The sequence below is a fragment of the Chelonia mydas genome, chromosome 11, assembly GCF_015237465.2.
Source record: "Chelonia mydas isolate rCheMyd1 chromosome 11, rCheMyd1.pri.v2, whole genome shotgun sequence".
Lineage (NCBI taxonomy): Eukaryota > Metazoa > Chordata > Testudines > Cheloniidae > Chelonia > Chelonia mydas.
In genome coordinates this window covers 34078089-34104019 of record NC_051251.2, presented here as the reverse complement: position 1 = coordinate 34104019, position 25931 = coordinate 34078089, and the positions used below count along the sequence as shown (strand labels likewise).

General features: G+C 39.4%; 1 protein-coding gene across 6 annotated transcripts in view; it reads left to right on the top strand.

The window, feature by feature from the left end:
- KCNH7 (potassium voltage-gated channel subfamily H member 7) overlaps positions 1-25931 on the top strand; it is a 339118-nt gene that overhangs the window by 265056 nt on the left and 48131 nt on the right. For 5 of the 6 annotated variants that reach the window (XM_043525539.1, XM_043525537.1, XM_043525538.1 and 2 more), the window contains 3 exons: positions 8188-8613; positions 17591-17990; positions 22115-22314. In XM_043525539.1, coding sequence (XP_043381474.1) covers positions 8188-8613; positions 17591-17990; positions 22115-22314 — 1026 coding nt within the window. Of the gene's footprint in view, positions 1-8187; positions 8614-17590; positions 17991-22114; positions 24541-25931 lie in introns of those variants that run through there. The other variant, XM_043525541.1, reaches the window with a different exon arrangement.

Genomic DNA, 25931 nt, shown 5'->3' with positions numbered 1-25931 from the left:
TTTCGACCTTCAGGAGGAGTCCACCCAGAATCCTTCTTTTTGTAGTGTTGGTAGAAAGGTCTCTGTGGGTTAGTATGTTGTTCAGAGGTGTGTTGGAAATATTCCTTGAGTCGGAGACGTTGAAAATAGGATTCTTGGTCGCCACAGAACTGTATCATGTTCGTGGGGGTGGAGGGGCAGAAGGAGAAGCCCCGAGATAGGACAGATTCTTTTGCTGGGCTAAGAGTATAGTTGGATAGATTAACAATATTGCTGCGTGGGTTAAGGGAACCACTGTTGTTTAGCTAGCCAATAATCAGATGCTTTTCAGTTGAGATAAACAGGAGTGATCATTATCAGGCAGCCAGCCTTAGTAAAGATGATAGACTTTGGCCCTATGTCTTACTCACTAAGCAATTAACCATACTGATGGTGGTGTAATAAATCAAAAAGGTGACAATTCATTTCTGAACTTTCTAACCTAAAATAGATCTAATACAAGGATTGCTTAAAAATTCAGCAGCACAAACTAAAGCTAACATGGAACATCAGTGAAATGGTTTGTATGTTTATTATAGGCATAATTATTAATCCAAGATCAGATAAAATAAGAATCAATCCAACAGTTAGTACATACTTAACTTTTTTTTAGGTTCATAAAAGTCTGATTTATATTTGGTTCTTTGCATTCGCACATAACTCATTACCTCCCAAATTTCAGCTTAGGCCAGAAAATAAATTACTGAAAAATAACCAAAAAGCCTGTTCTCGTGGTATTCCCAGCGTAACTCAAAGCTTTGAGTGCTGGATAGTCACAAAACCTTTATTTCATGAGCTACTGTAGCAGTCTGATTTCTAGAATAAAAGAAATTAAAACATGTTCACGTAAGCATTGTGTCTTTTACGTTCACCCATCCATAGTGTGCCATTCGTCATTTGGTGAATATGCGGGTATATTCAAAGAAGAATACTGTGCTATTTCTGGTCCTGCATACAAAGAAATATTGAGCTCATTGTTTAATGCTTTAATGAGAAAGTATCTGAAGTCCCAAAAGGGAAGCATATAGGCGGATATGCAAAGAGGTCACACTTTATTGTGGCAACAGATTTGTTGTTGCAATCATTAAATTAGAAATCTTAACATTAAAAAGTAATACTCATTCAATATTAGCTTACGATACCTCAGATGTATTTCACGCTCTCCGAGAGCAGAATATAAATGTTCTCACTAGATATAAATATGCAATATTCTACTGTATAGTTCTAATGTAGTGGAACAGATAAAAATGGGTAAATCAGACAGGTATTGATAAATTCTCGGTAGTGGTATTTTCTGACTGGGAAGCTGTGCTTTAATGGCCAGCCTTTGAAAAACAAATAAATTGGGTTTGTGCTGACATTTAAAGGCAGTGTAATACATTTTTCTGGAGGATTAAAATCAAAAAGGAGTTCAGCTATTTATCATTTCAGAATTGGGGTAGCCTTATTAGTGATCCATGTCAGCTTCAAGAAAGAAGATATCAAGGCAATTGAAATATGGGCATTGAAAGGCCATAATAATCACAAACTAATTCAGAAGTTCCTGAGCACATTGGTAATGCTTGTCATCAGGGGTCAAATGTTGGCTTAATTGTCATTTGTTCAGTGGCACTTGTGTAATATAGTATATTTTCAGATAGTGATTTCTGAATTCAGTCATCTCCTGAGGATGCTCAGGTGGTACTGGCTTCATAGTGATGTTATGAATAGAGACAAAAAGGGAAGAAATTGTCCTTGTTAGACATAGTTTGATAGCTGTAATGGAGATAAAACACAGGAGAATTGAGAACTGAGAGAGGTTACCTCATGTGAGGAGAGAGACCTATGGTACTCAGAGATCATGCACCTAATGCAACGGTTCCCAAACTGTGGGTCGCCAGTTCATTTTAATGGGGTTGCCTGGCATGGTAGCATTAAGGGGTGGCAAGCAAGGCAATTGCCCAGGGCCTCACACCACTGGGAGCCCTGCAAAGCTAAGTTGCTCAAGCTCCGGCTTCAGCCCTGTGCGGCAGGGCCAGGGTTAGACTCACTGTGGCCCAGGGCAGAAATTCTTAAATGTCTGGGAGTACCCACTAGATAAAAGTGTACGGTGTAGGCAATTCCATAATCATTTCAGTATATACCTGAGGGGGCTTCTGTCAGTCCTCCCCCTTACCCATCCTGGTCCCCAGCCAACCCGCTGCTGGGACCTCACCATTCCCCCCTCAAATAAGGGTTGGGGGGGCTATAAAGGAGAGAGGGTTTGGCTCCCTACAGGACCAGTCATTGGAGCCCTACACCCTCCCCCTCTCCCCCCCTCCGCCCCCATTTCTGCTCCTTCAAAGAATACCTCCTTTAAATCCTTTACCAATCCTTTTTATCTGATCACCACATCCCTTTGCTACAGAGTATCTGCACTGGACATCCACCCCACATTTATATTATGAGTTGCAACATCATTACCTAACTCCTGTTCCATGTTCACCCCCAACTAAATCCCCTTAGCTGCTATGGGAAAGGTGGAAAAAACCCCACTTCGCATTGGTCAATCTGGCAACGCCCACCGGATCCTGACAAAATCCAGTATTTCACCACTTCCGTGGGTGGATGGGTATGTGCTGCCCCACCTGATCCAGGCAAAAGATCCTGCACGAGCATGGACTTATATAGTAGCCCTTCTCTTCTGGTCACCTGGGAGGAAATGGGTCAGTGTCCACATTCTAGGCTGAGCATATTTCCCTAAGCTGAAAACTGCACACGAGGTAAGTGGTGACAGTAGGTCGTCTGAACCCCACTGCGTCTCACCGATCACCCAAGCCCTAGTTATCCTTTCTTTATGAAAATGGGAAGGAAACCAAATATAGAAAAGAATCCAACTGGTCAGTGTTTCTGACAAGATTTCCTGAATCTTAGTATTTCCCTGAAACAACTTTCACACAGCAGTATGGAATTTATGAACATAACCTGCCTGGCATAAATCAACTACACAGTGTCAGTGTAAAGCTGACTGGCACGCTACACAACATCCTAGTGTGCCTCCTTGACTCTTCACCAGGAGACCCCACCCAGGAGCAGGGTCTCCTTGGGAAGCCCAACAGTAGAACTGCCAAGTCACAGAAAGGCTCTCCATGAGGAGACAGGCATGAGAATTCCCCCCAAAGTGAAAGATCATGTTTGGGGAGCGCACTACTGGGACTTCCTCCTCCAGTAATTAAATCATGTTTTAAATAGTAAAAGCTGACAGGACCATTTTTTCATTTTATTTTGGAAGCCCCATATGTTATTGCTACCCTAGTAGCTGTCTGCTTTGTTTTTGCTCTCACTCCCAGTCCTCCATTGCCTTCAAATATATACTTTTTTTTTCACTGGCAGAGGAACTACTGTGTTAATCTCAGAGAGACTAAAGACAGAAAGGAGGCAGAGAAGGGCTTCAACCTCTGGGATAAACTCACTTACATGACTTTAGAGATGTTTGGATCCTGACTGCTCACTCACTGGGGAATGTCAATTGCAGATTTGCTGCACTGCTGTAATGTATTCCATCTTGACAATTGCTGTTACCCCAGACTGAACATATAAGGGGGAGATACCTCAGGAAGAGGTAGGTAGACAGTAGATGGTTAATCCTACCAATTCTAAATACTTGAGACAAGATTCTCAGCTGATGTAAATTTCCATAGCTCCATTAGAATCAATGAAACTACGCAGTTTATCCCAGCTCAGAATTTGGTTTTCATCAGCAATAAATGGCATAAGCTGACATGAAAAAAATTCAGAACTAGACCATGATGAAGCAGAGAAACTGCCAGCCAGCACCGCAGGGGTTAAAGAGAGAATTTGGGCCCAGCTAGCCCTGCCCTATTATGCCTGCAGCCAATGCCAGGCCTGGAGGGAGGAGAAAAGGAGGGAGCCAGGCTCAGTTTGGGGCTGACTGTTGGAGGGGCAGGAAGTAGCTGTTTTCGTAACTGAGGGGAAAGATCACTAACTGCCTGCCAAGATGGCCACCTGGGAGGAAGCACGGTCTCCCCAGCCATGGGAGACTGTGGAGGAGACCTAGGAGCCTCCAGTACTGGAGGTAACTGAGTGGGTGAAGCCCAGGAACATTGTAGAGTTTGGCCTCACCAGCTTAGGGGTGTCCTGCCTGAAGGAGCCTGGAACCAGATGCCCTTCAAGATCTACAAAAGGAAGCAGACTGCCCAACTAAATTGAACTAGAGGGGCCATACCCAAACTGAACACCCACTGGTGACAAATAGCAGTGGGTTTAGACTTCCTACCAGGAGGGCTGCTCCTGTTCAGGGGTTTACAGTCACAGAACCTTGCCTGGGACATTGTGGAAAGGGAGGGTCCAGGTCACCCTAACACCCCCACACACCACCACTCTTAAAGACTGAGTCACCCACCCAAGCAAGGGGCTGGAAGTAATGTACTCTAACTACCAGGCTGTCAGGCTTCCTGTTACACAGGACTTTCCACTCTGGGGAAAATACTTATACTGTGGATGCTCAAAGTCTAGCAAAATGTATCCTTCCAAACCAAAAAGATACTTTGCAGCTAATAGTGCTGGTAAATCATCAGCTGAAATTGTGAATAGTTTTTTTTTCCCCGTCTGTCACTTCTTCCTTGTTATCCTCAGCAACCACAAAGTGAAATGATATTTTCTTCAGTTTCATAATGACAAGTATAGACACTTGTTCTGGGTAAAAATATCCTTTTATCTCAGTTGGAGCAGGACTGGCACTCCATGGTGCAAAGCAACATTCTCAAAGCATTTTCATATCTAAATAATCAATTTTTATTTCTTTACATCCTGATCCATTGTCTCAGAGTCCAAACAAATTTGGTCACCAAACGTTTATTAAGCATCTTTTGTGATGTAGTGGAGTTCATTGTTTAGTATTTTAGTGTAAAGAAAATGTGCTTACAGCCACTGAATGCAGTGAATCTTTGTTTGGGCAGCAGGGAAAAGAGGATGGGGCTCCTTTAAGGGTCCTTACTGCATATGGGTTATAACAAGAGAGGCACATACCTGAGCAGAGCCAAGGGGCAACAGAAAGTGGCTGGCCCAGTTGGGGGCATTGACCCATCATGTGCACTTGGGGGAGGAAAAGGTATTTATACCTTCAGCATTCCACAAGGAACTCATTCTTGAGAGGGTATCAGTATCTGGAGCTGTCCATCCATCTAGCTAAAGAATAAATACAGGCTGGACAAAGCAGTGCCTTCACTTTAGAGGGATGGCATGTAGAAGATAGAGAATAAATTAGTATTAATTCTTAGTCACAATCTACTGATACTGTCAATAGAGAGGCTGGTAGTGGGTGGGTGTTCTTTTTTATATGAACACCTGTCCATTTTGACTGGTTTGAGAAGACAAGATACCCACATGGCCATCAAACAAAAAATCAGATAATGAATTTGAGGCAATAATCACTTTTGTTGTTCTGATAGTGGTGTAAAGTTTTATATACATTATCTATCAATCACACAAATCATCCAGTCAACCTGTGTCTAAGAAACTGTATATGAAACCACTGGATCTGTTTTTGATCTCGCATCACTTATACACTACAGTTACTTTATTGTGCCGATTCTGCTCTCATACTCTTCAGTTCCAGTGAAGTCAATAGAAATAAACCAGTGTAAGTGAAAAGAGAATCAGACCCTGACTTCAGTAGAGAGTTACTCCTGATTTACACTAGAGTAGGAGAGAAAAGAATAGAGCTTGATTGTTTCTCCAGCAATACAGCACATTGGTTGGAATTTTCATATAACTGACAGAAAATTGTGAAGAGAGCTTTATTGTTCTTGTTGTCTAATCCATTTCTTTCATTGTCTCAAAACTCTAACAGGAGGACTGTGTTATTTATAAAGTGCATAGCAGTTTCTCTTCCCCTCACCTTACACCCCCCCCCCACACACACACACACACTGTTCTCTAATACTAGGAAAGCAGCTGATTTATTCTTGTCATGTCACATTCTGGGGGTCTGAAAGGGTGAAGCCTGCTTCAGATGCTGTACAATGTCTCTAATTCAGTTTGCTATTGACTAATGTCTCTAGTGCAAAAAAAAAAAAAAAGTCCCATTAGTTAAGTGCAAGTCCCAGCTAAAAAATAAATAATAATGAACATCCTCCACCATCACCTCAGCATGGTGTTTAGTGGCTGCTTAAAGATACCATATAATCTTGTGGATGACTTAATCATTCCCTGCTTCACTTTTCAAATGAGAAGAGTGGTTATTAACCCTAGTGTTCTCTCAACATTTTCACAGTAGATCTTTATTGAACAACTAGCACTGCTTAGGTGGCAAAAGAGAGGATCTAAGTGTTATAAAACACTTGCTGCTGGAAAATTAAACAAAAATAGATGAGCTAATAAGGATTTTTAAAAGATTATTGTGGGAGAGGTTGTCTCACTTTGGTCTTGTACCAGCTAAAATCTCAAAACTTGAATAGCTAATCAAAAAGGAAATGAAAGCACACAATGATTATCTCATAGGGTATTACTTTTTCCCCTAAGATTTCATTCCAGGTAGCTTTTCATTTTTTAATACATACCTTTTTAATTTGTACCTTTTTAAAAGATTCAGTACTAGGCAAATTGGTTGAAACTATAGTAAAGAACAGAATTATCAGATGGATTTTGTAAAGGGAAATCATGCCTCACCAATCTACTAGAATTCTTTGAGGGGATCAATAAGCATGTGGACAAGGGTGTACAAGGAGATCCAATGGATATAGTGTACTTAGATTTTCAGAAAGACTTTGATGATGTCCCTCGCCAATGACTCTTAAGCAAAGTAGGCTATTATGGGATAAGAGGGAAGGTCTTTTCCTGGATCAGTGACTGGTTAAAAGATAGGAAATAAAGGGTAGGAATATATGGTCAGCTCTTACATGGAGAGAGGCAAATAAGTTATCCCCCAAGGATCAGTACTGGGACCTGTACTGTTCAATGATCTGATAAATGATCTGGAAAAAGGGAAGTGGCAAAATTTGCCGATGATACAAAACTACTCCCTATCGTTAAGTCCAAAGCAGATTGTGAAGAGTGACAAAGGGAGTTCACAAAACTGGGTGAGTGGGCAACAAAATGGCAGATGAAATTCAGTGTTGATAAATGCAACGTAATGCATGTTGGAAAACATAATGCAGTCTAAATTAACTGTTACCACTCAAAGAGATCTTGGAGTCAGAGTTCTCTGAAAACATCCATTCAATATGCAGCGTCAGTCAAAAAAAGCTGACAGAATATTGGGAATCATTAGGAAAGGGATAGATAATCAGACAGAAAATAAATATATTGCCTCTATATAAATCCATAGTACACCCTCCTCTTGAATATCGTCGCTCCATCTCAGAAAAGATATATTGGAGTTGGGAAAGATACAGAAAAGGGCAACAAAAATTATTAGGGTATGGAACAGCTTCTATATGAGTGGAGATTAATAAGACTGGAACTTTTTAGCTTGGAAAAGAGACGACTAAGCAGGGATATGATAGAAGTCTATGAAATCATGACTAGTGTGGAGAAAGTAAATAAGGAAGTGTTATTTACTCCTTCTCATAATACAAGAACTAGGGGTCACCAAATGAAGTTAATAGGCTGCAGGTTTAAAACTAAAGGAAGTGTTTCTTCACACAATGCACAGTCAGCCTGTGGAACTCTTTGCCAGAGGATGTTGTGAAGGCCAAGACTATAACAGGGTTCAAAAAAGAACTAGATAAGTTCATGGAGGATAGGGTCCATCATTGGCTATTAGCCAGGAGGGGCAGGGATGTAAAACCACGCTCTGAAGTGTCCCTAGCCTCTATTTGCGAGAAGTAGGGAATGGGCAATATGGGATGGATCACTTTGATGTTTGCCTGTTCTGTTCATTCCCTCTGAAGCACCTGGCATTGGCCACTGTTGGAAGACAGGACACTGGGCTAGATGGACCTTTGGTCTGACCCGTATGGCTGTTTATGATCTAATTTCCAAAAATGTAATAAATATTACTTGGCAGTAGAGTGGGATTAGATGGAAATTTTGACTGCATAAGGACTGTATAATCAGGACCTAACCTCCAGGTCTAAATAACACAATACAGTTTAACTATTTCACTATATTTGCTATATTTTTTAAAATATGCACAGATTGTTTTACTCTGATTTGTTAATTCTTTACATGGTATATTTCTTGTTCTAGGTTCTATCCTTAGGAGCAGATGTTCTGCCAGAATATAAACTCCAGACACCTCGCATCAACAAGTTTACTATATTGCACTACAGTCCTTTCAAAGCAGTCTGGGACTGGCTCATCTTGTTGCTAGTGATATATACTGCCATATTCACTCCTTACTCTGCGGCCTTCCTTTTGAACGATAGCGAAGAACAGAAGAGGCGAGTGTGTGGATATTCTTGCAGCCCACTGAATGTGGTAGACTTAATTGTGGATATTATGTTTATCATTGACATTCTAATAAACTTCAGAACAACATATGTAAACCAGAATGAAGAAGTGGTAAGTGACCCAGCAAAAATAGCAATTCACTACTTCAAAGGCTGGTTCCTAATTGACATGGTTGCTGCAATTCCTTTTGACCTGCTGATTTTTGGATCTGGCTCTGATGAGGTAAGCTAAAATAAAGAAGTAGCCTTTTCTTCCCAAGTATTGACTTTGATAATCTGCTATATCCACACGTAACATTTCCCTGACAGTGAGCTCAATTAGGCTGCTCAGTAATCTCCCAAGGAAAGTGGTGAAAGCCCCAGCACTTGGGACTTAAAATTTAACTGGACAAAACACCAGTAAAATGGTAGCGGATGAGCCTTCTCTGGCAGAAAAACAGACTGGATGACCCAAATCAATTTTTTTCATTCTCAAATTCTTTGACACAATCTTCTTTACAAATAACATAAACATACCATACATGCAGCATTGCAGAATAATCTTGGTGTTCCAAAGACATTTCTCTCTTCCTGTCTTTCACTCACACACATGGTTAAGCTGTTCTGTGGATAGGTTGCGGGAATCACTCATCAGGTCTGTCAATCTGGCAATGTTAAACCAAAACTATTACTAGGTTTGTTTTTTAAATCATTTTAGAAGTTCAAATTCTTGCTAAAATAACCTGGGCCAGATCCTCAGCTGATATAAACTAACGTAGCTCTATTAACTTCACTTGAGCTGGTCTGATTTATACCAGCTGGGGCTTTGGCACAAGAGATTTAGTACTATGGTATTTAAGTTTCATATCTGTGCTCAGATGCAAAACTTAAATGTGTTATATGCAGTTTAGGTAAAGCAAGTGTAAACTTGACCTGCACCAGTTTTCAAATATATACATTTGAAAACTGTCCAAATGTGTGTAACGCACACACATTTTGTGGATACCTGACCCAGTTCTGCCTCCTTCCAAAGAGTTTTTATTTAATTTAAGAAAGGCTAAAGTTATAATGTACTTTGTGATGAAAGCTGAACTGACAAGTAAAAAATTCTTTTTTGAGGGTAGGGTAGAATTAGAGCAGTTTAAAAAAAAATTGCAGCAGCAAACCCAGCAAAATACAATCTGTAGGTTTCACAAAAGACACAATGAATCCACTTTTCCCCAATACAATTTTGCACATTTTGAATTAAGGGAAACTGAAAGTTTTGTGAATAATGTGTATGTGTTGTGAAGGGAGAAGAGAAGTTGAACATTACTGCCGAATTGATAATATTAGCATGAAATTTACTCATTTCACCAGGTACCATCAGTGTTGCATTGTGGAAACTGTTATGTCTACATATACAAAGAGCAAAAACATACATTCTATCTAAAATAACTTTATATTAAAGAAAAGCAACAAGAAGGAACAAAAATCAATTCTTCGTGAAAGAGCACAATTAGTGGGTCTTCTTTGACAGACTGAACTGAGTTGTGAGAACAAGATGGCTATGCTCAGAAGGGTAGTTCTTAGAAACTTAAGCAAACAAGTATTTAAGGGCCTAGAGCAAACAAATGACACAATGTTTAGTAGCCATTTACTCCTCAGAGACTAGTGATAATTTATAGTCTTACAAAAATCAGAAAGAAAAATGTGTAACCTACAGTTTCTCTTACTGCTGCGTTTTAAGTTGGATGGAATGAGATGGGCTTCCCTCCTCCTTCCCCTCCTTTTTGATGGACCGATACTATGGTGATGTGGACCATATAAATACTTGGGAGGGAGAATGAGAGATCAGTTCCTTAGGGATCCTTCTGTTTCCCACTGAAGTCGATCAAAAGATCCCTGTTAATTTCAATGGGCTCGGACACTTATAGAAGGGAAAATGGGGAGTCTGGAGATATGTGCAGGGAACAAAATTAGTGGAAATAAAGTCTTGTGAAAGGAATGCAATAAAAAGAAAGAGCTGGTGCATTAAAGAGATGAGGAAAACATGAACTGTTCCCTCACCAACAAAGAGCTTTTCTCTGCAAAAGAAGACCAAAAGGCACAGAGGCAGATACAGCAATAGCAGTATCTTCTTGTCTTTTGCATTTGTCACACTTACCAGTGGTCAGTCTCCTGTATTTCTTGAGTCAAGTACCATCTCCTAACTGGCACCTGGGAGGAAAAAGACGCAAAAGGGGCACCACTGATAGCACTGCCATGTGGTGCTGCTATTAACTTGGACCAATTTGCTCCTACAATTTATGGAGAAGAAGAGAACAAATCTAGGGAGGAAGCTGCAGTGAGCCTATGAAGAGGGGCTACATAGGATGCTTCCCCCACTGCTCCTCCACCTTTCCCCCTCTGGAAATTATCCACATGACCCCTATGCTGTGAGGGAAAAGTCCATAGAGTCAGGGAATGGAGAGAAGCCAGGAAGGAACCACTCTTAAGTGGCCTGATCCAAAGCCCACTGTGGTTAATGAAAAGACTCCCAGTACTCTTTAGATGTGGCCCTAAGTGTCATGGTTCTCCCCTCCAACAGACATGTGGCAGGAAAAGGTGTGGAGTGCTAGATTCTATAGTGATGGGCACTACAGAAAAACTCTAGGCAGGTAGGTAATGTTGCAGAACAGCAGCAAAGAATATTCTAACAGCTGAATTCCCAAATAGCACAAATTTCATCAGAAAATATTGGACCATATATTGCTTATTGCTTATGGTGGATATAAGGAAATCAATTATTCATTTTATCCCTCTTTCATAATTGAATATTTCTGCTCACTGTAGAATCTAGTTAGCTTTGTCTGAGAAACAACCAGTCTATGGACTTTATGACCAGTTCAACATATCTTTTCAGTAAACTCCTCTCTCTCATTTATAGCATTAGATATATCAGTTACTTTCTAAAGCTGCTGGGTGAAAGTCTAAACTTCACTTTTATTGTAGTTTGGTTTCCTATGTTCTTGAGTATAATATTTCTACTGTGATCCCTTTTTAATAGCCCAGTGAGAGAGAGCGAATGTAAAACCATTACAATGAACTGCCTGTCGTTTCATAGACACTTTCAGTCATGGGGATGCCTTTGCCCTGAAAAAGCTTTTTTCGTTACCTAGGGGTTCTTCAGATAAGATCCCCTGCTAACAATTGTGCCTGGACATCCTTTTTATTAGGCAACAGCAGTTATAAAGAGAGCATCATGTGTGATCACCCAGCTTTAGCAAATCAGCTATCCAACTGTGCCTAGAAAGGGCAGGAGATCATCAAAATGCCACATTCAACATTACTTGAATACCTTTGTTTGTGCCTTAGTTTGTCAATACAGGAAACTAATAGAGTAAAACTAATATAATGTAAAATAAACCTTTTCATTTCAAATAGATTTTTAACACAATACTATTATAGCTGTTCGTGAGCTGTTCTCTTCTCTGTGTGTTTTGACTGAGTGACATCCGTGAAACTAGGGGAGGCTAGGGGATGGCATACATTATCTTTTTGCCTTCTGTTACGCTGATAGTTTATTTTTAATCTTGTTGCTAGAATTTGGCCTAGATTTTCAGAAAAATGTACATGCAGTTGCATAGCTAAGTGCGCACACACACACAAATATATCATTTGCATGCACATTTACAATGATTGGTCATGATACCTTTAAAAAATATTAAAAAATGTAAAAAGCCTTCTTTTCCTACCATCTTCCCACTTCAGGTCCCAGATGCAGTGAGAGATGAAGACGGAGCGATCTGTTGATAATCAGACTTTTTTCTTTATCATATAGGCCCCAGTTCAGCAAAAGACACAAGCATGTGCTTTAATGGCTTCAACAGGAGTGCTCATGTGCTTAAAGTTATGGACATAAATGTTTTTTGCTGGATCAGGGGCAGAGAGGGAAAACGTTGTCCTGAAAGATAAAGAAGGAAGGAAGACCCTGTACTATTGCTATTTGTACAAATAATAGTAATACTGACCAGTGTTACTGTATAAGGCATGTTCAAACCCTGTATCAACAGGAAAAAATGTAATCTTAGGAAATGCGGGGGGGTGGGAAGGGAGGCAGGAGCACCCATGAAATGTACAATTGAATGAGCCATTTTCAATTGGTAATAATAAGTCAGAAAAAGGGATGACTTTGTGGTTAACATGAAGGCATATGAATGAAATACTTACTTCTATTCTAAACTCTGAATTAAGTCTCACAATGCACATGCTAAGTAACGTCCATTTTACAGCTTGGCAAATGTTTCGATGAAACAATATGCCCAATAGCAGGACTAAGGATAGAACCTAAGAGTCCTGACTCCCAGTCCACTGTTCAGATTGGTAGATTCCCCTGTTTCCCTTAAACTGTATATTAAAACCAAGCTCCAAACATCACAGAAAATATCGTACATAGTTTTCACTTCCCACTTTAGCACTTGATTTGCAAATCAAATTTTCAAACTTTCATATCATGGACTGTCTTTTCATATGAATTATCTCCCCTTGCATTTACAATCCTAAGGACCACCTCTCCGCCCATTCATGATCACATAACATTGTGGTGGGAACTACAGAAATCATTTACATGAATAAGCAATCTCAGGAAAGTCTTTAGTGTATTTTTAGCTGCCTTTAAGTCTGTCACCTTGAAACAAGGAGGAGCTCCAGTACTGCCTGCCCAGTCCGCTCTCTGCGCAACTACAGCAATGGTCCATGGACCACAGTTTGAGAATAAATGCCCTATTGTAAATGACTAATATTCATTCATTACGTTGGTGCGAAGGACAATGATGACACATACAGCAGAAAGGTTTTCAACTTCGACGAAGTCCTCAGAAGAGACTATTTAGCAAACTGAGAAATCACAGAGTGAGGCAAAGGTCTATTATGGATTAGAAAATGGTTTAAACTGAGAAAGAGGTTAATAGTGGTTTTCCTCAAGAATCTTTAGTAGGCTTGCTCTTATTTTATATATTTATTCATGATCTAGAAAAGAGATGAACAGAGAGGTGCCAAAATTTGCAGGTGACACAAAATGATTTAGGCTAGTCTATTCTAAAGAAGATTTTGAGGAACTTCAGAAGGACCTTACAACACTAGGAAGCTGGTAAACGTGGTGATAGAGGAAATACAGTGTAGATAAATACACTGTAAGGATCAGCTTGAGCTACGCATACACATCAAGGGTTATTTAGTTTTTAAAAGAGACAAATAGGACCTGACATGATCAAAATAATATTATTATTATTAATGTATATATTTCTAAGAAAATAAAACCACCAAAACAAGATGAGGGATCTAACCAGCAGGGTTTGAGTTATAACGGCTTTAAGCTCAGAATGAACACCATGTGTGCAGATAATTAGCTAATCCCAACTCAATCTTCCAAACAATTGAATACCAGTAATACCTTCCAAATGATGTCTCTTCAATCAGACAGACTAATGGATCTTCCTGTTTCTAGTCATTCCATCATCAGCTGGCCTCCAACATAAATCAGTTCAACATCATGGCTCTGGAAATTGTCATAAATCAGTTGAGGATCTAAACTAACCTCAGTAGGGAGGAATGAGACAGTAAGCGGACTTGAGGAAAACCCATAACTAATGGGTACGGATTTTATAAGATATACTCAACGTCATACTCCCCAGAAGATAAACTAACTGTGAACCAATGTGATTAGCAGGATTTTTTCTAAATTGATGGTAGGCAGAAGTTTATAAACATTTATCTCTCTCAAGCTTCTCAGGAACAGTATCGAATAGTCCTTCCTAACAATCTGAATTGACCGTTATAATTTGGGGGTGAGCTCACATAAGCCCTTGTTGTGGGCACAGCCATACAGAGATGGCCTATGAGTTATTATCTGAATGTTATGATCATGGTTTTAAGAATGGATCAGAGCCCTTATAAAAGTTAAAATGTATAGCCTTCTGGATCAGGAAGCAATGTAATTACTGCAAACCAAATGTCAGAAGCAGTCCAGGAAGTATGTGGGGGTTCACCATCTTTTACACATAGATCAGTGGTTCTCAGACTGTGGGTTGCAACCCCATTTTAATGGGGTCACCAGGGCTGGTGTTAGACTTGCTGGAGCTCAGGGCTGAAGCCTGAGCTCCACTGCCTGGGGCCAAAGCTGAAGCTGAAGCTCAAGCCCTACCGCCTGGGCCAACGCCCAAAGGCTTCAGCCCTGGGCAGCGGGGCTCAGGCATTGGCTTCAGCCCTGGGTGACAGGGCTCAGGTTACAAGCCCCCCTGCCCAGGGCTGAATCCCTTGGGCTTGGGCCCTGGACCCCCACCAAGGGGGGCAGGGCTCCTGTGGGCTCAGGCTTCAGTCCCCCCTCCTGGGGTCAATTTTTGTTGTCAGAAGGGGGTTGAGGTGCAGTGAAGTTTGAGAACCCCTGAAGATGGTCTCTGTATAGACCTTTGAGAATGAAAAGATATTCATCAGTACCAGAAAATATTTACAAGTATGGGGTACAGTACAACAATTTGGTTTAGGTAGTGTGTTTGGAATATGTCCGTTAAAGTCAAGTTCTTAACAAAGCTGACTTGTATTAAGCTGAAGTGATGGCATAGGGAGAATGAAGTGTTGTTCATTCATTTAAGAAAATCTCTGACTTCCAAGATATTGATGCACGAGGTGAAACAATGATTTTTACTATGAGTGCCTTGTAGTAACTGTGATATTTCTACTAAACATCTGTGCTTTTCAAAAATATGCATTTTTTTCATCTTTATAAAATAGCCATTGGTTTGGATTTCTTTCCATTTTTTTAAATCGTGTCCTCTTTGTATTTTTTGTTATGTGAGAGTACAGTCAGTACTGTAAGTATGGCCAGAGTGACTATTTGGTAATTACATAAAGTACTTGAAGAATATCACCTCCTTAGCCAAGTCCTGACCATAGCAAGAGGATTCAGGACTATCGAATTTTAAAAGGCCACTTAGTCCATTGACCAAGTGAATCAAAAGTATCAAGACTGCTAGATTTATTGGCTAATAAAATGAATCGGTGTCACCTCAGCCTAGCTGAATATAAAAGTAGCTCACTATTGACAGCAAAGCTGCTCTTTCATCTCTGATGGATTTTTTTTATTTGTAATCAAAATGTGAATTTGCTTTCCTGAAGCAAGGTAACTGAAAGAGTGGTGTTGCCTATTAAGGGCCCAATGAAAAGCCATTGACTTCCAGGGGCTCTGAATCAGGCTCTAGCTAATCCAAATCTGTAACCTCAATAGCTGTGCATGTGATGTTGTAACTGTATTATGCTGACCCACAGTGAACCCTGAACAGCTGCCAAATAAAAATTAAGTGGTTATCCAGCAAATCCTTACTCTCACAGGGCCAGCCTGTGGCCCGGTTTGTGCAGCCAGGCAAGATTTTAAGAAATCAGGTAGCAAGCAGTTCAGGGAGGAGAACAGCTTCCACAGTGCTGCTACATCCTCTGGGGAAACTGGTGGGAATGGGTGGCCTGGGGCAAGCAGTGCGTGAACATGCTGGGGGAAGTATGCTGTACCAGATATCATTCTGGCACTAGGTGCTTTTGTCTTGGTGCAAGGGGGGATGCAGACTGTGCCAGTCTGCCTTCTGTGTGTTCCCGTGGCAGTACAATGGGGCAAAGCCATGACTGCACCTACAAATAATTTCATTGAAACCAATTAAGCTATTTGCCTAAGGATTGCTCATGTGTGTAAGTGGGACAGGACAGAGTCCTAAACCATTAGACCCTAGTCTTTATAAAGATTTACACATGTGCTTAAATTAAAGTCAATATATGCAAGGTTAAGCACATGCATAGGTTTTCACAGGATCTGGGGCCTTAGTGAACTTCTCAGATGTTGAAATCACTCTCAGTTCAGCCTCATCCATCATAATGCAACTGAAGTATTGACTGAAATTATTCTCTGTCAATAGAATCTTAGGCAAAAATTAATTACCCTGCACCACCTTCCTTCCAATTCCTGTAATCAGAAAACAATCATTCATACATTGTTTTTTCTTCTTCTGTTTATTGCATCATCCTGTTCTAATTCAAGAGTGTCCTTCATATTATACTTCATGAATAACAGACTGCACAATAATTACACATTTATTTAGTCCAGGAATAAGTCTAGAAGAACTATGACGTCATTAAACCGTCTGCACTGATTTGTTACACCCACAATGGACTTTGATTCAGCTGCCAACTTCATAATTTTTGGCATTACCATCACATAGCGGTAGCTTAATCAGCTGTTGTTACTCAATTATCACCATGTGGTGTCGTAATAGAACAGTGGCGGATTTGTTCTAAACATGCTGTTACTGTCCTTTTACAAATGTTGCACATGCAGCACATGTTTTGCATGTAGGGGTTGACAATATTGTTGTGATCTCACTCTGAAACACACAAAATATAGAGAGGGTTAATAAAACATTAATAACTAGTTTAGTACTTAGTGAGAGGAAACTTTAATGTGCAGAGTATTCCCACCAGAACCTTTCATAAAGCTAAGAGAACTTGTTAAATGTTATGTATTATCGATGCATACAGAAAACTTTGTCTGGCATTTACTATGCTTTAATATTACATGCACAGACTTAATGGGTAGCCAAAATATTTGTTGCTAAATTCTCTATTTGAAATTCTATAGTTACTATTTATAGTGTTCTTGATAATCTATTTTAAAGGGCACTAGCCACAAGCGCATAAAAGGACTGAATAACGGATAGGAACTGGTAAATGCCAACAAGAGAATGCTGGGTAATTGTAGAGTGAGGGGCAAACCCCTCCCTTCTGCCTAGGGCGGCAGTGGAATTGGTGCAGTTCTGCTGCACAAAGGTAGGACTAGATTTCCCATGCCATATGCCATTGATGATATGTAGCATTCTAATACTTTGTCACCTTACGGAGTTAGGAAAATAGGTCAGATACAATGTTCAAATGATTCTAGACATCACAATGATAAGTTATGCCATCTTTAACCATTAACGAAACACATCAGACAGTTCACTTCCTCAGTATATTTTACATTATAATCATGTAAGAGGCTGTGAGAGGAAATTAAATCAACATTAAATTGAAATAGGTTGCTATCACTTAAACTTTTTTGCTTCTAGTAAATGACAGTCTTTTTTCTTTACCCACTTCAGGCTGGCTTGTTCATGTTTGCCATTTTGGAGTATGCTTGCTAGCGGTGAAAATCAGTTTCTAATGTCTGTGTCTTATTTTCGCAGACAACAACGTTAATCGGTCTTCTGAAGACAGCTAGGCTGCTGCGTTTGGTGAGGGTTGCACGGAAATTGGACAGATATTCAGAATATGGTGCTGCAGTTCTGATGCTACTTATGTGCATATTTGCACTAATTGCACACTGGCTTGCTTGCATTTGGTATGCCATTGGGAATGTAGAAAGGCCTTACTTGATTAAAAAAATTGGCTGGTTGGATTCTCTAGGAGAACAATTAGGAAAACCCTATAATGTGACTGATCAAAGCTCTGGACCATCCATCAAGGACAAATATGTTACAGCACTTTATTTTACCTTCAGCAGTCTGACAAGCGTAGGATTTGGAAATGTATCTCCTAACACCAACTCAGAGAAAATCTTTTCCATTTGTGTCATGTTAATTGGCTGTAAGTATTTTTTATTTTACTTTTATTTTTAACTCAGATTTGAACAATGGATACAATAGAGTGAGTTTGTTAAATTATAAACATGGAGGGAGGAAGACAGATAAATGAAAAAAATGATGATACATAAATATATATTTATAGCATATCATGCTGTGTCGTGGAGTCTCAGGTATGGAAGTGTCTCCATGAAATATATATAGATATGGAAAGACAAAGGCTCCAATTCTGTAAGTTTCTGAAGAATGTGCCTGACTTTAAACACATTAGTAGAACCTTGACTTCTATAAGACCACTGGTGCAGGAAGTCCCTTGTTGAATTGGGGCCAAAAGGAGATCTCTGAGTGTTTAAAAAACAAAATACAACCCTTTCTCATTAGAAAATGCTTATTTGAGCACTTTTTATGCTCAGGTGAGACTTCCAAATGTGCACAATACATTCATTAATATATGCAGCCCATATTCCTACCTGCAGCTGTAACATTGCACAATTAGCATTAAAATGTCTGGTATTGGCCACTATCCATGGTGGTATTACGATCTGAAATGACTTTTTTCAGAATAAGCAGCTTCCATCTAGTTGAAAACAGTTGATTTATGACAAAGAAAAAAAGCTTTTTAAACACATAGCACATTGGCAAATAAGCCCCAATATGACCAAGCCCCTCAAGTGTCAAAAGATGAAACTTGAGAGGACGGACCATTTGAGTATTTGCTTTGCTCCTCTCCTGATTGTGGGTTCCAGTTCCAAGCTTTGACAGGTGATAGCTGAAAAGCCACAAGATTCCATTGATCTGCCTGTGTTGTGTGGATGTTTGTCCTGTTGCATGGGAAGTGTTGTCAAGCACACACACAGGAACAGATCCAGCACTATTTGGGCCTTGATCCTGCCAGCCCTTGCACCATGTGCAGCTGTGAGAGGAAAGAAAGTGTTTCATTTGCTAGTGTGAGCAGATACTGTGGACAGGCACCTATGAGGCTGTACCCTAGACAGAGTCCTCAGTACTGAGTAGAAATAAGTCTCAAAGCCTTTGTGAACCCACTTCCTGACTCTCAAGAGCAGCTGATAAAAAAGGGCCCTGCTGTAGGAGGAGGATAGGTGAATCTGAGGAGTCTTAGGCTAAAGTACAATGTTCCACATATCAATGATATGACTCTTTGGCCTTACTGACATTTCAAAGCAGAGGTCACTTGGCATCCAAACAACATTACTCTCATTGCTGCAGGATCAGGTTCCACATGTTCTCTGCCCTGCTCATCACTTTTTACATTGTGTTTTTAAGTGCATCACTCATGCAGAAACTTTATTGGCAAACTTCAACAGTCTGTTACATACTCTGTAAGAGCCTGTCACCACCAACAAATTCTCCCAGAAATTCTCTGGTTCCCTCTTTCTAGCAGTTGCCTTACAGAGACCACATCATTCATTGAGTTATGTTTGATCATGTAATATTCTCATATTCTTTACTCCCTCCATTCTGAGCCAGCACACTCACCTACAGGGAATGTATTAGAGAGTTTGTATCAAATACAAGAAGAGGAGGACAAACATACACCTGGTGCTCTCAGCACTTGGCAACAGAAAGCAGCAAGCAGTATAGAATTGGTCTCACTTTATTTCTTATGACCTTTTACTACTGTAAATAGTTGTGACAGTGCACATGAGAACCGTTGAGTATGGCCAAATCCTCCTATCCTTACTCAATTCTTTATCAGAAAAAAATCCATTTTGTCTTCAGAGGGAACTTTGTCTGACAAGAGTCTAAGAACAATAGTATTTAGTCTGATGGGAACACATGAAAAATACAGTACATGTTACGACAGGGTACTCAATTAAAAACTCTCAGGAAAAAAAATTTCAAGTGAGGTCTCTTGGCTAAATGCTTTCATATACCGCAGAAATTAAATGCTGCTGTTTTTTTTTAAATGAAACCGCCAAGGTTCGGTTCTCCTTCAAAAAGTCTACAACTAAAGAACTGTAGGAACAATAATAGCATGGCTGCTTTTACAAATATAATTATATGTGTATTTTCTGAATATATATGTAGATTTTAAAACAAGTAGCCCTTATAAAGTTAAGATAGGCAACAAGAATCATTTGAAGCCTAGATAGACTTCTGAAGGAGAAGAGCATGAAAAGATTGGACCATTTAATTTAGGAAAGGTGACACGATAAATATATAACAAAATGAACTATATAAAAAAGGTATACTGGGTTATTCCTATTTACATTTTTCATAATGTACAAACAATGGAATAGTCAATGAAGTTGAAAAGCATTATATTTAGAGGTGATAAAGGAAATACTTTTGTTTTTACTGAACATAAAATTAATCTGTGGAATTTATTTCTACCACATATTGTTTAAAGTCTATGCATCCGATGAAGTGAGCTGTAGCTCACGAAAGCTCATGCTCAAATAAACTGGTTAGTCTCTAAGGTGCCACAAGTACTCCTTTTCTTTTTACGAATACAGACTAACACGGCTGTTACTCTGAAACCTGTTAAAGTCTATAGTTTTATGAGACTAGACTTTTATATGGCAAATGAAGTTATGTTAAAAACTATAAAAACTATTCAGAAAGGATACAAGTGCTCCTCCATCAGGGCATAAGTCAAGCACTAACTGATGGGGGTTAGGAAGAGACTTCCCCACCGGATAAGTTGTTCCATGGTTGTCCAATATAGGTTTTCTTCCACCTTCCTCTGAAGTATCTGATACTTTACTAGAAGTGCTGTTGTAAGAGACAGAATACTGGGCCAGATGGACCATTGGTATGATTCGTATGGCAGTTCCTATGTTCCTCTGACTTGCTTTTCTGATCCATTAACCCACCATAGAGTCTCTGCTTCTGTTAATAACAACTGCTAAAGGAAAAATATGTAATGTTAAGGTATTCACAAAAACTGAGACTTCATTGCAGCAGTAGCCAATGTCTTTAAAGACAGAACCACCTTTTTATGGAAAACTATTGTTTTAGTAGAGCTTATTTTTAAATCAGATTGAATTAGTTTAGGGATTGGTAATCAAGGTGCAGCATTGAAATTCTCATTGAAGTTCTAGAGCTTTGATGTAACATTAAAGGAACTAACATCACATTAGCTTTTCTCCCTTAGATGAAAGGCAGTGTCTTCTCTTTGTCTTTCCAGGAAAAAAATCAAAATGATTACTATAAACTGGTGGTGCTGTGTCTCTCATTTGGAAATTTAACAAAATCTATTGAATTACCAAAAACAGGAATTTTAAGGAGTAGAAATCGAATGCACTAAGACCAGCCTTAGATCCTGATCCTGCAAAGGAGCCACCCACAGAGTCCTATTTATCTCAGTGGTGCTCTACATAGGCATGTGTCCTTATAAGCAAATTGCTTTACAGGATAAAGAGCTGAGTTTGCAGTGAGTTATTGGAGCTATTTAACCTAAAGACACTTACATCTGATTCTGTTTTTTATTTATGTCAGGAGCATGTGTCCGGAATGGCTCCAAACATTTATCATATTATTACAGATTTTAAAACACAAAATTGAGATTTGGCTACAAACATCCAACAGTCCATCCAGTCTCCGTTATTTCAACCTCTGTTATTTAAAACTCTGCATTATATGAAACTGGATCTTGTCCCCCTTTAACATTTAATTAGATTGAAAAAGAACCTGTTACTCAAACTAACCTCCCAATAGCCTTTCGATAATCACGGTCGCACTCTAATTCAGTTTTAGGCCCCACGCCTGCAAAACCTTATGTGCCTGCTTACTTTTACCCACTGCAAGCAGTCCTGTTGAAGTCTATAGGCTGGTAAAGTTAAGCCACAGGTGCATAATCTTCACAGGATCAGAACTAAAAATCTTCAAAACCAAACATTGCAATCGTGTTTAGCTAATATTTGTAAAACTTCTTTCAGTGAATGTTCCTTCTGTGAAGCTCGCCATTAACATACTCAGACAATTAACAAGCTATGAATGTTTTTCTTACATCAGGCAATATCAAATCCAGTTTCTGTTTAGAAGACCAAAACGTTACTAGATCTGATCTGACCTGTTTTCCATACTAGTCTCTGCAGTAATAACAGCTGTGTTGTGTGCAGAATGTAGTGATATTAGCTAACTGTTTGTTTCTATCTAATCCAGCATTAATGTATGCGAGTATTTTTGGAAATGTATCTGCAATAATCCAAAGACTGTATTCGGGAACTGCACGGTATCACATGCAGATGCTGCGAGTAAAAGAGTTTATACGCTTTCATCAAATCCCCAACCCTTTGCGGCAGCGACTCGAGGAGTACTTCCAGCATGCGTGGACGTACACCAATGGCATTGACATGAATATGGTATGTATTTCTACTTTTGGAAACTAACATCACAAAGTCCTAGGGGTCTAGAATGAAACGATTCTCATAATTTTGGCGATGCTAGCTTATGTTTCTTTCTCACAGGTTTACTTTTTGCCCTGGAGACAGGCCCAGGTTCCCAATCCATGTCATCACATGGTGTTGAAACAAGATGTCACATAGCAGTGTCCTGTTATAAAGTGCAATGTAGCATAGACCCATAAGACATCACTTTCCTCCTTTTGGAGAAACTGTATCAAGTCAGTAGACTAAATTCTTGCTATTCTCCACCACTTCTAATTTAGTTGTACATTAACCCTTCTCCAAATCTCAGTCTCACAGTCTTTGGACCATAGCACACCATCAGTTTTTACATTGAGCAGCCCATTGAAACCCAAGGGAGTTCTGCATAAATATTTACAGCATGCTATGGCCACCTGAAAGTTTGGAGCAGCTCAGATTCCATTGTTAACATGGAGTTCCATGATTAACGTGGGAGGCAGCCAGTGGTGTGGCACAGATGGTGAGGAAAAGACAATGGCCAATATATTTTTTTTTATGATTAGTAATTGTGGTGAGTGCTTCACTTTTTGGGTGCCAGAGCTGGGATGTTTTAAAGCTACCTGGTTTTCAGAGAATGGATGCTCAGCACCAAAGTTGGGCATCCAAAACCTGAGGCACTCCAAATCACTAGTCACTTTGAAAATCTTGCTAATAGTACTAAGCATTGAACTCCTAGTGTTGGTACACACGGCACAGGTTGGGAACCACTGCTGGGTGCTATGGGCTAAAAAAAAGGAAGTGGTGCAGGAGAGAGAATCTTAAGAACACTTGCTCCAAATGCAGCTTTTTCAGGATTACTTTTAAACATTCCCCTTGATCCAGACACCTCAGTTTCACACCAGTGTAACTCAGTTGGAATATACAGCATTACACTTGCATAAAATCAGTACAGAGTGAGGTCCTTTTTCAGCATTGCATGACACAGCACTAGTACAGTGTAACATGTATTTTGGAGGTGGGGAAAGTGGATTAGTTGGCATCCCAAAAGAGAAGAATTCTAATCAGAAAATAGCCTGAATAACAACTGCTCCCACCCACCAATCTCCATGTCTTTGCTGAAAGCCATCACAGAATTAACCATTCTGCAATTCAGTGTTTTACTATTTTAGAAAGAAGTGCCAGGATCCAAGATCTATACTTTTTACCCTTGACACTTGATTATAGACACTGACAGAATACTGTAAATAAGTCTTATATCAAGCTACAGACTATGGCATGCTAAAAGGAAATAACATCATTAGCAGAAGTAGGCATCCACTTGCTCTGCTTTTTTTCCAAAAGACAGAAATCTCCTTTCTGAGAAGTTGAATCACTCATGTTCAAGCCATCAATGGCATAATACAAGCTCAGATAACTTCCTAAGGTATTCTAAGACTGATAGATCTGAGACCTTGCCTAGCTTTCTAAATGGTTGGAAGGAAAAGAAACTCCACAAGTTTCAGTACATGTAAATAGAAATTAAACCCTTACTAGTGTTGCCTTAAATTTAAAATCTTCCAGAGGGGTGGTTGTTTCTCTGTGAATAAGTTGGAAGAGTGCACACCTTACGTCAGTAGATAAGGGCAATGATTTGATAAGGCATTTAGGGCTCAATCACTGACAGCTTGACTTCTTGGTTACTGTTACATAAAAGCAGATTTTATGGGCAACATCCTATAATCAATCCCCCATTGCCCACACGCATAAACTCAGACACACTTCCACAGGCATTGCTGCACCTCAAGGGAGAATTCATACCCCAGAACAGGACAGGTGGTGTTTGAACAAGCCTCTCTGAGGTTAAACTAGTGGAAAGGCAGCGTCAGAGCTTGATCCTATATGTTCCTGAATGGCCCTAACTCTCACTGAAGTCAGTGGGGTTTGATATGCTCAGCACTGTGCTGGATCCAGCCCTTGAGTTGGAGTAGGTCTGACTCTAGTCCATCATAGTACTTCTGAAGATATTAAATAACAGGAGTGCACCTTAAAAGGAACTCATTCACCTTTGATTACTGGATGTGACTGTATGTGAAACAGTACCCACAGATTGGATGTTGTCTGGTTAAACTTTTGCATAATACAGAAATCGGTGTGTTGGGAGTTGTCTTGGATTTGTCATTTATGTGAAATACAAATTAAATGGATTAAACATCCCCACCTACATCAATATGTTTGTGAGGCAGTATGAAGGTTTTGTTTTAAATAAAATATGAAACAATAACAGTCCAGATTAATAGTTTGTTTGTTATATTTTATTTCTTACTCTCTCATGCTATTCTCTCTCTCAAGTCTATGACAATCATTTAATTTACTTTTAATGTATGTTTGTTTGAATAAATTACACATCAATTCAAGGTTGATATGCCAGTTGTCTGATTTATGTTGTACTTATGAAAGATTTATCTCTTTCCTGTCTGCTTCATTCCTAAATACATGGAATAACACCATCCACTGGTAAGAGCAGGAGGTATTTGTATCAAATTTAATTCCAGTGTAAAGTGTGGAGAATATCCATGTTATCTGTTGGGTTTAGAGCTTGTTTAATGTTTTCTATTTTTAGTTGTAACCTTTTTGCATGATGAGCTGGTAGATAACAAAGAGAGAGGCACCTAAATTGAATCAGAAGTGGGGCAAAACAGATAAAACTGCTTGATGTTGCCACATTTATTAGACAATTTTATCCCACAACTCTAATCAAACTTCTCTGTCGAAAAAAGATCATATGCATATGATATTCATTAGATAGTTGCTCTGTAGAAATGTCACACTCTGATAAACTTGCCATGCTGATCATTCTTCATTTTCCTTTTTATGTGAATGCTTTTAGTTCAAACCCCATATGCATGTTAGCAGCAAGTACTGACAAAGTTTTCCAGGCTCTAAACCATGACCATATGCAATGGACTGGCATGTGGTTTTGAGAGTTTGAACTTGCATGAAATCTCTGTATTTACATCCACAGGGACCAATTCTGTCCCCAGGCAAGTGTGTGTGAATCCTGCCAACTTCAGCTGGAGTTCTGTGTGAATATCTAAGGGCAGAATTTGATCCTGTCTCTTTTCCCTCTCTCCCGCCCCCTCCCCCGTCCCATCACTGAAATCTGAGTAAAAATAAAGTCTAAAATGATTTTCCTTCTTTGAAACGTGAAATTTATGTATATGATATACATAACTAATATGAATTTTGTTTCAAAAATGCTTTTACATGTCAGCACTAATAATTTAAGAATTCAGGGAAAACAAATTAACTTTTCACCTAAGAAATAATACTGTACTTAGATAAAAAAAACTTGCTTTCTTTAAAAAAAAATCCTGCAATTTTTTACTGAAAATAAGGAGATATTTCATGTTCATCTTAGATGACTGAACATAGAAGTAACCTTCAAGTTCTGGTGGTGAAAGATGCTGAGAACGTGATTAATTTGTTCCTCTCTGTTTCACTTCTACGTCTCTTTGATTTTGATGCATTGCATAATGTATTTTGATAAAACAGTTGTACTGATAATATAATTTTGCATGGATTGGATAAACAGTATTTAGGATTTACTTTAATCTGGATCAAATTCTTGAGTCTAC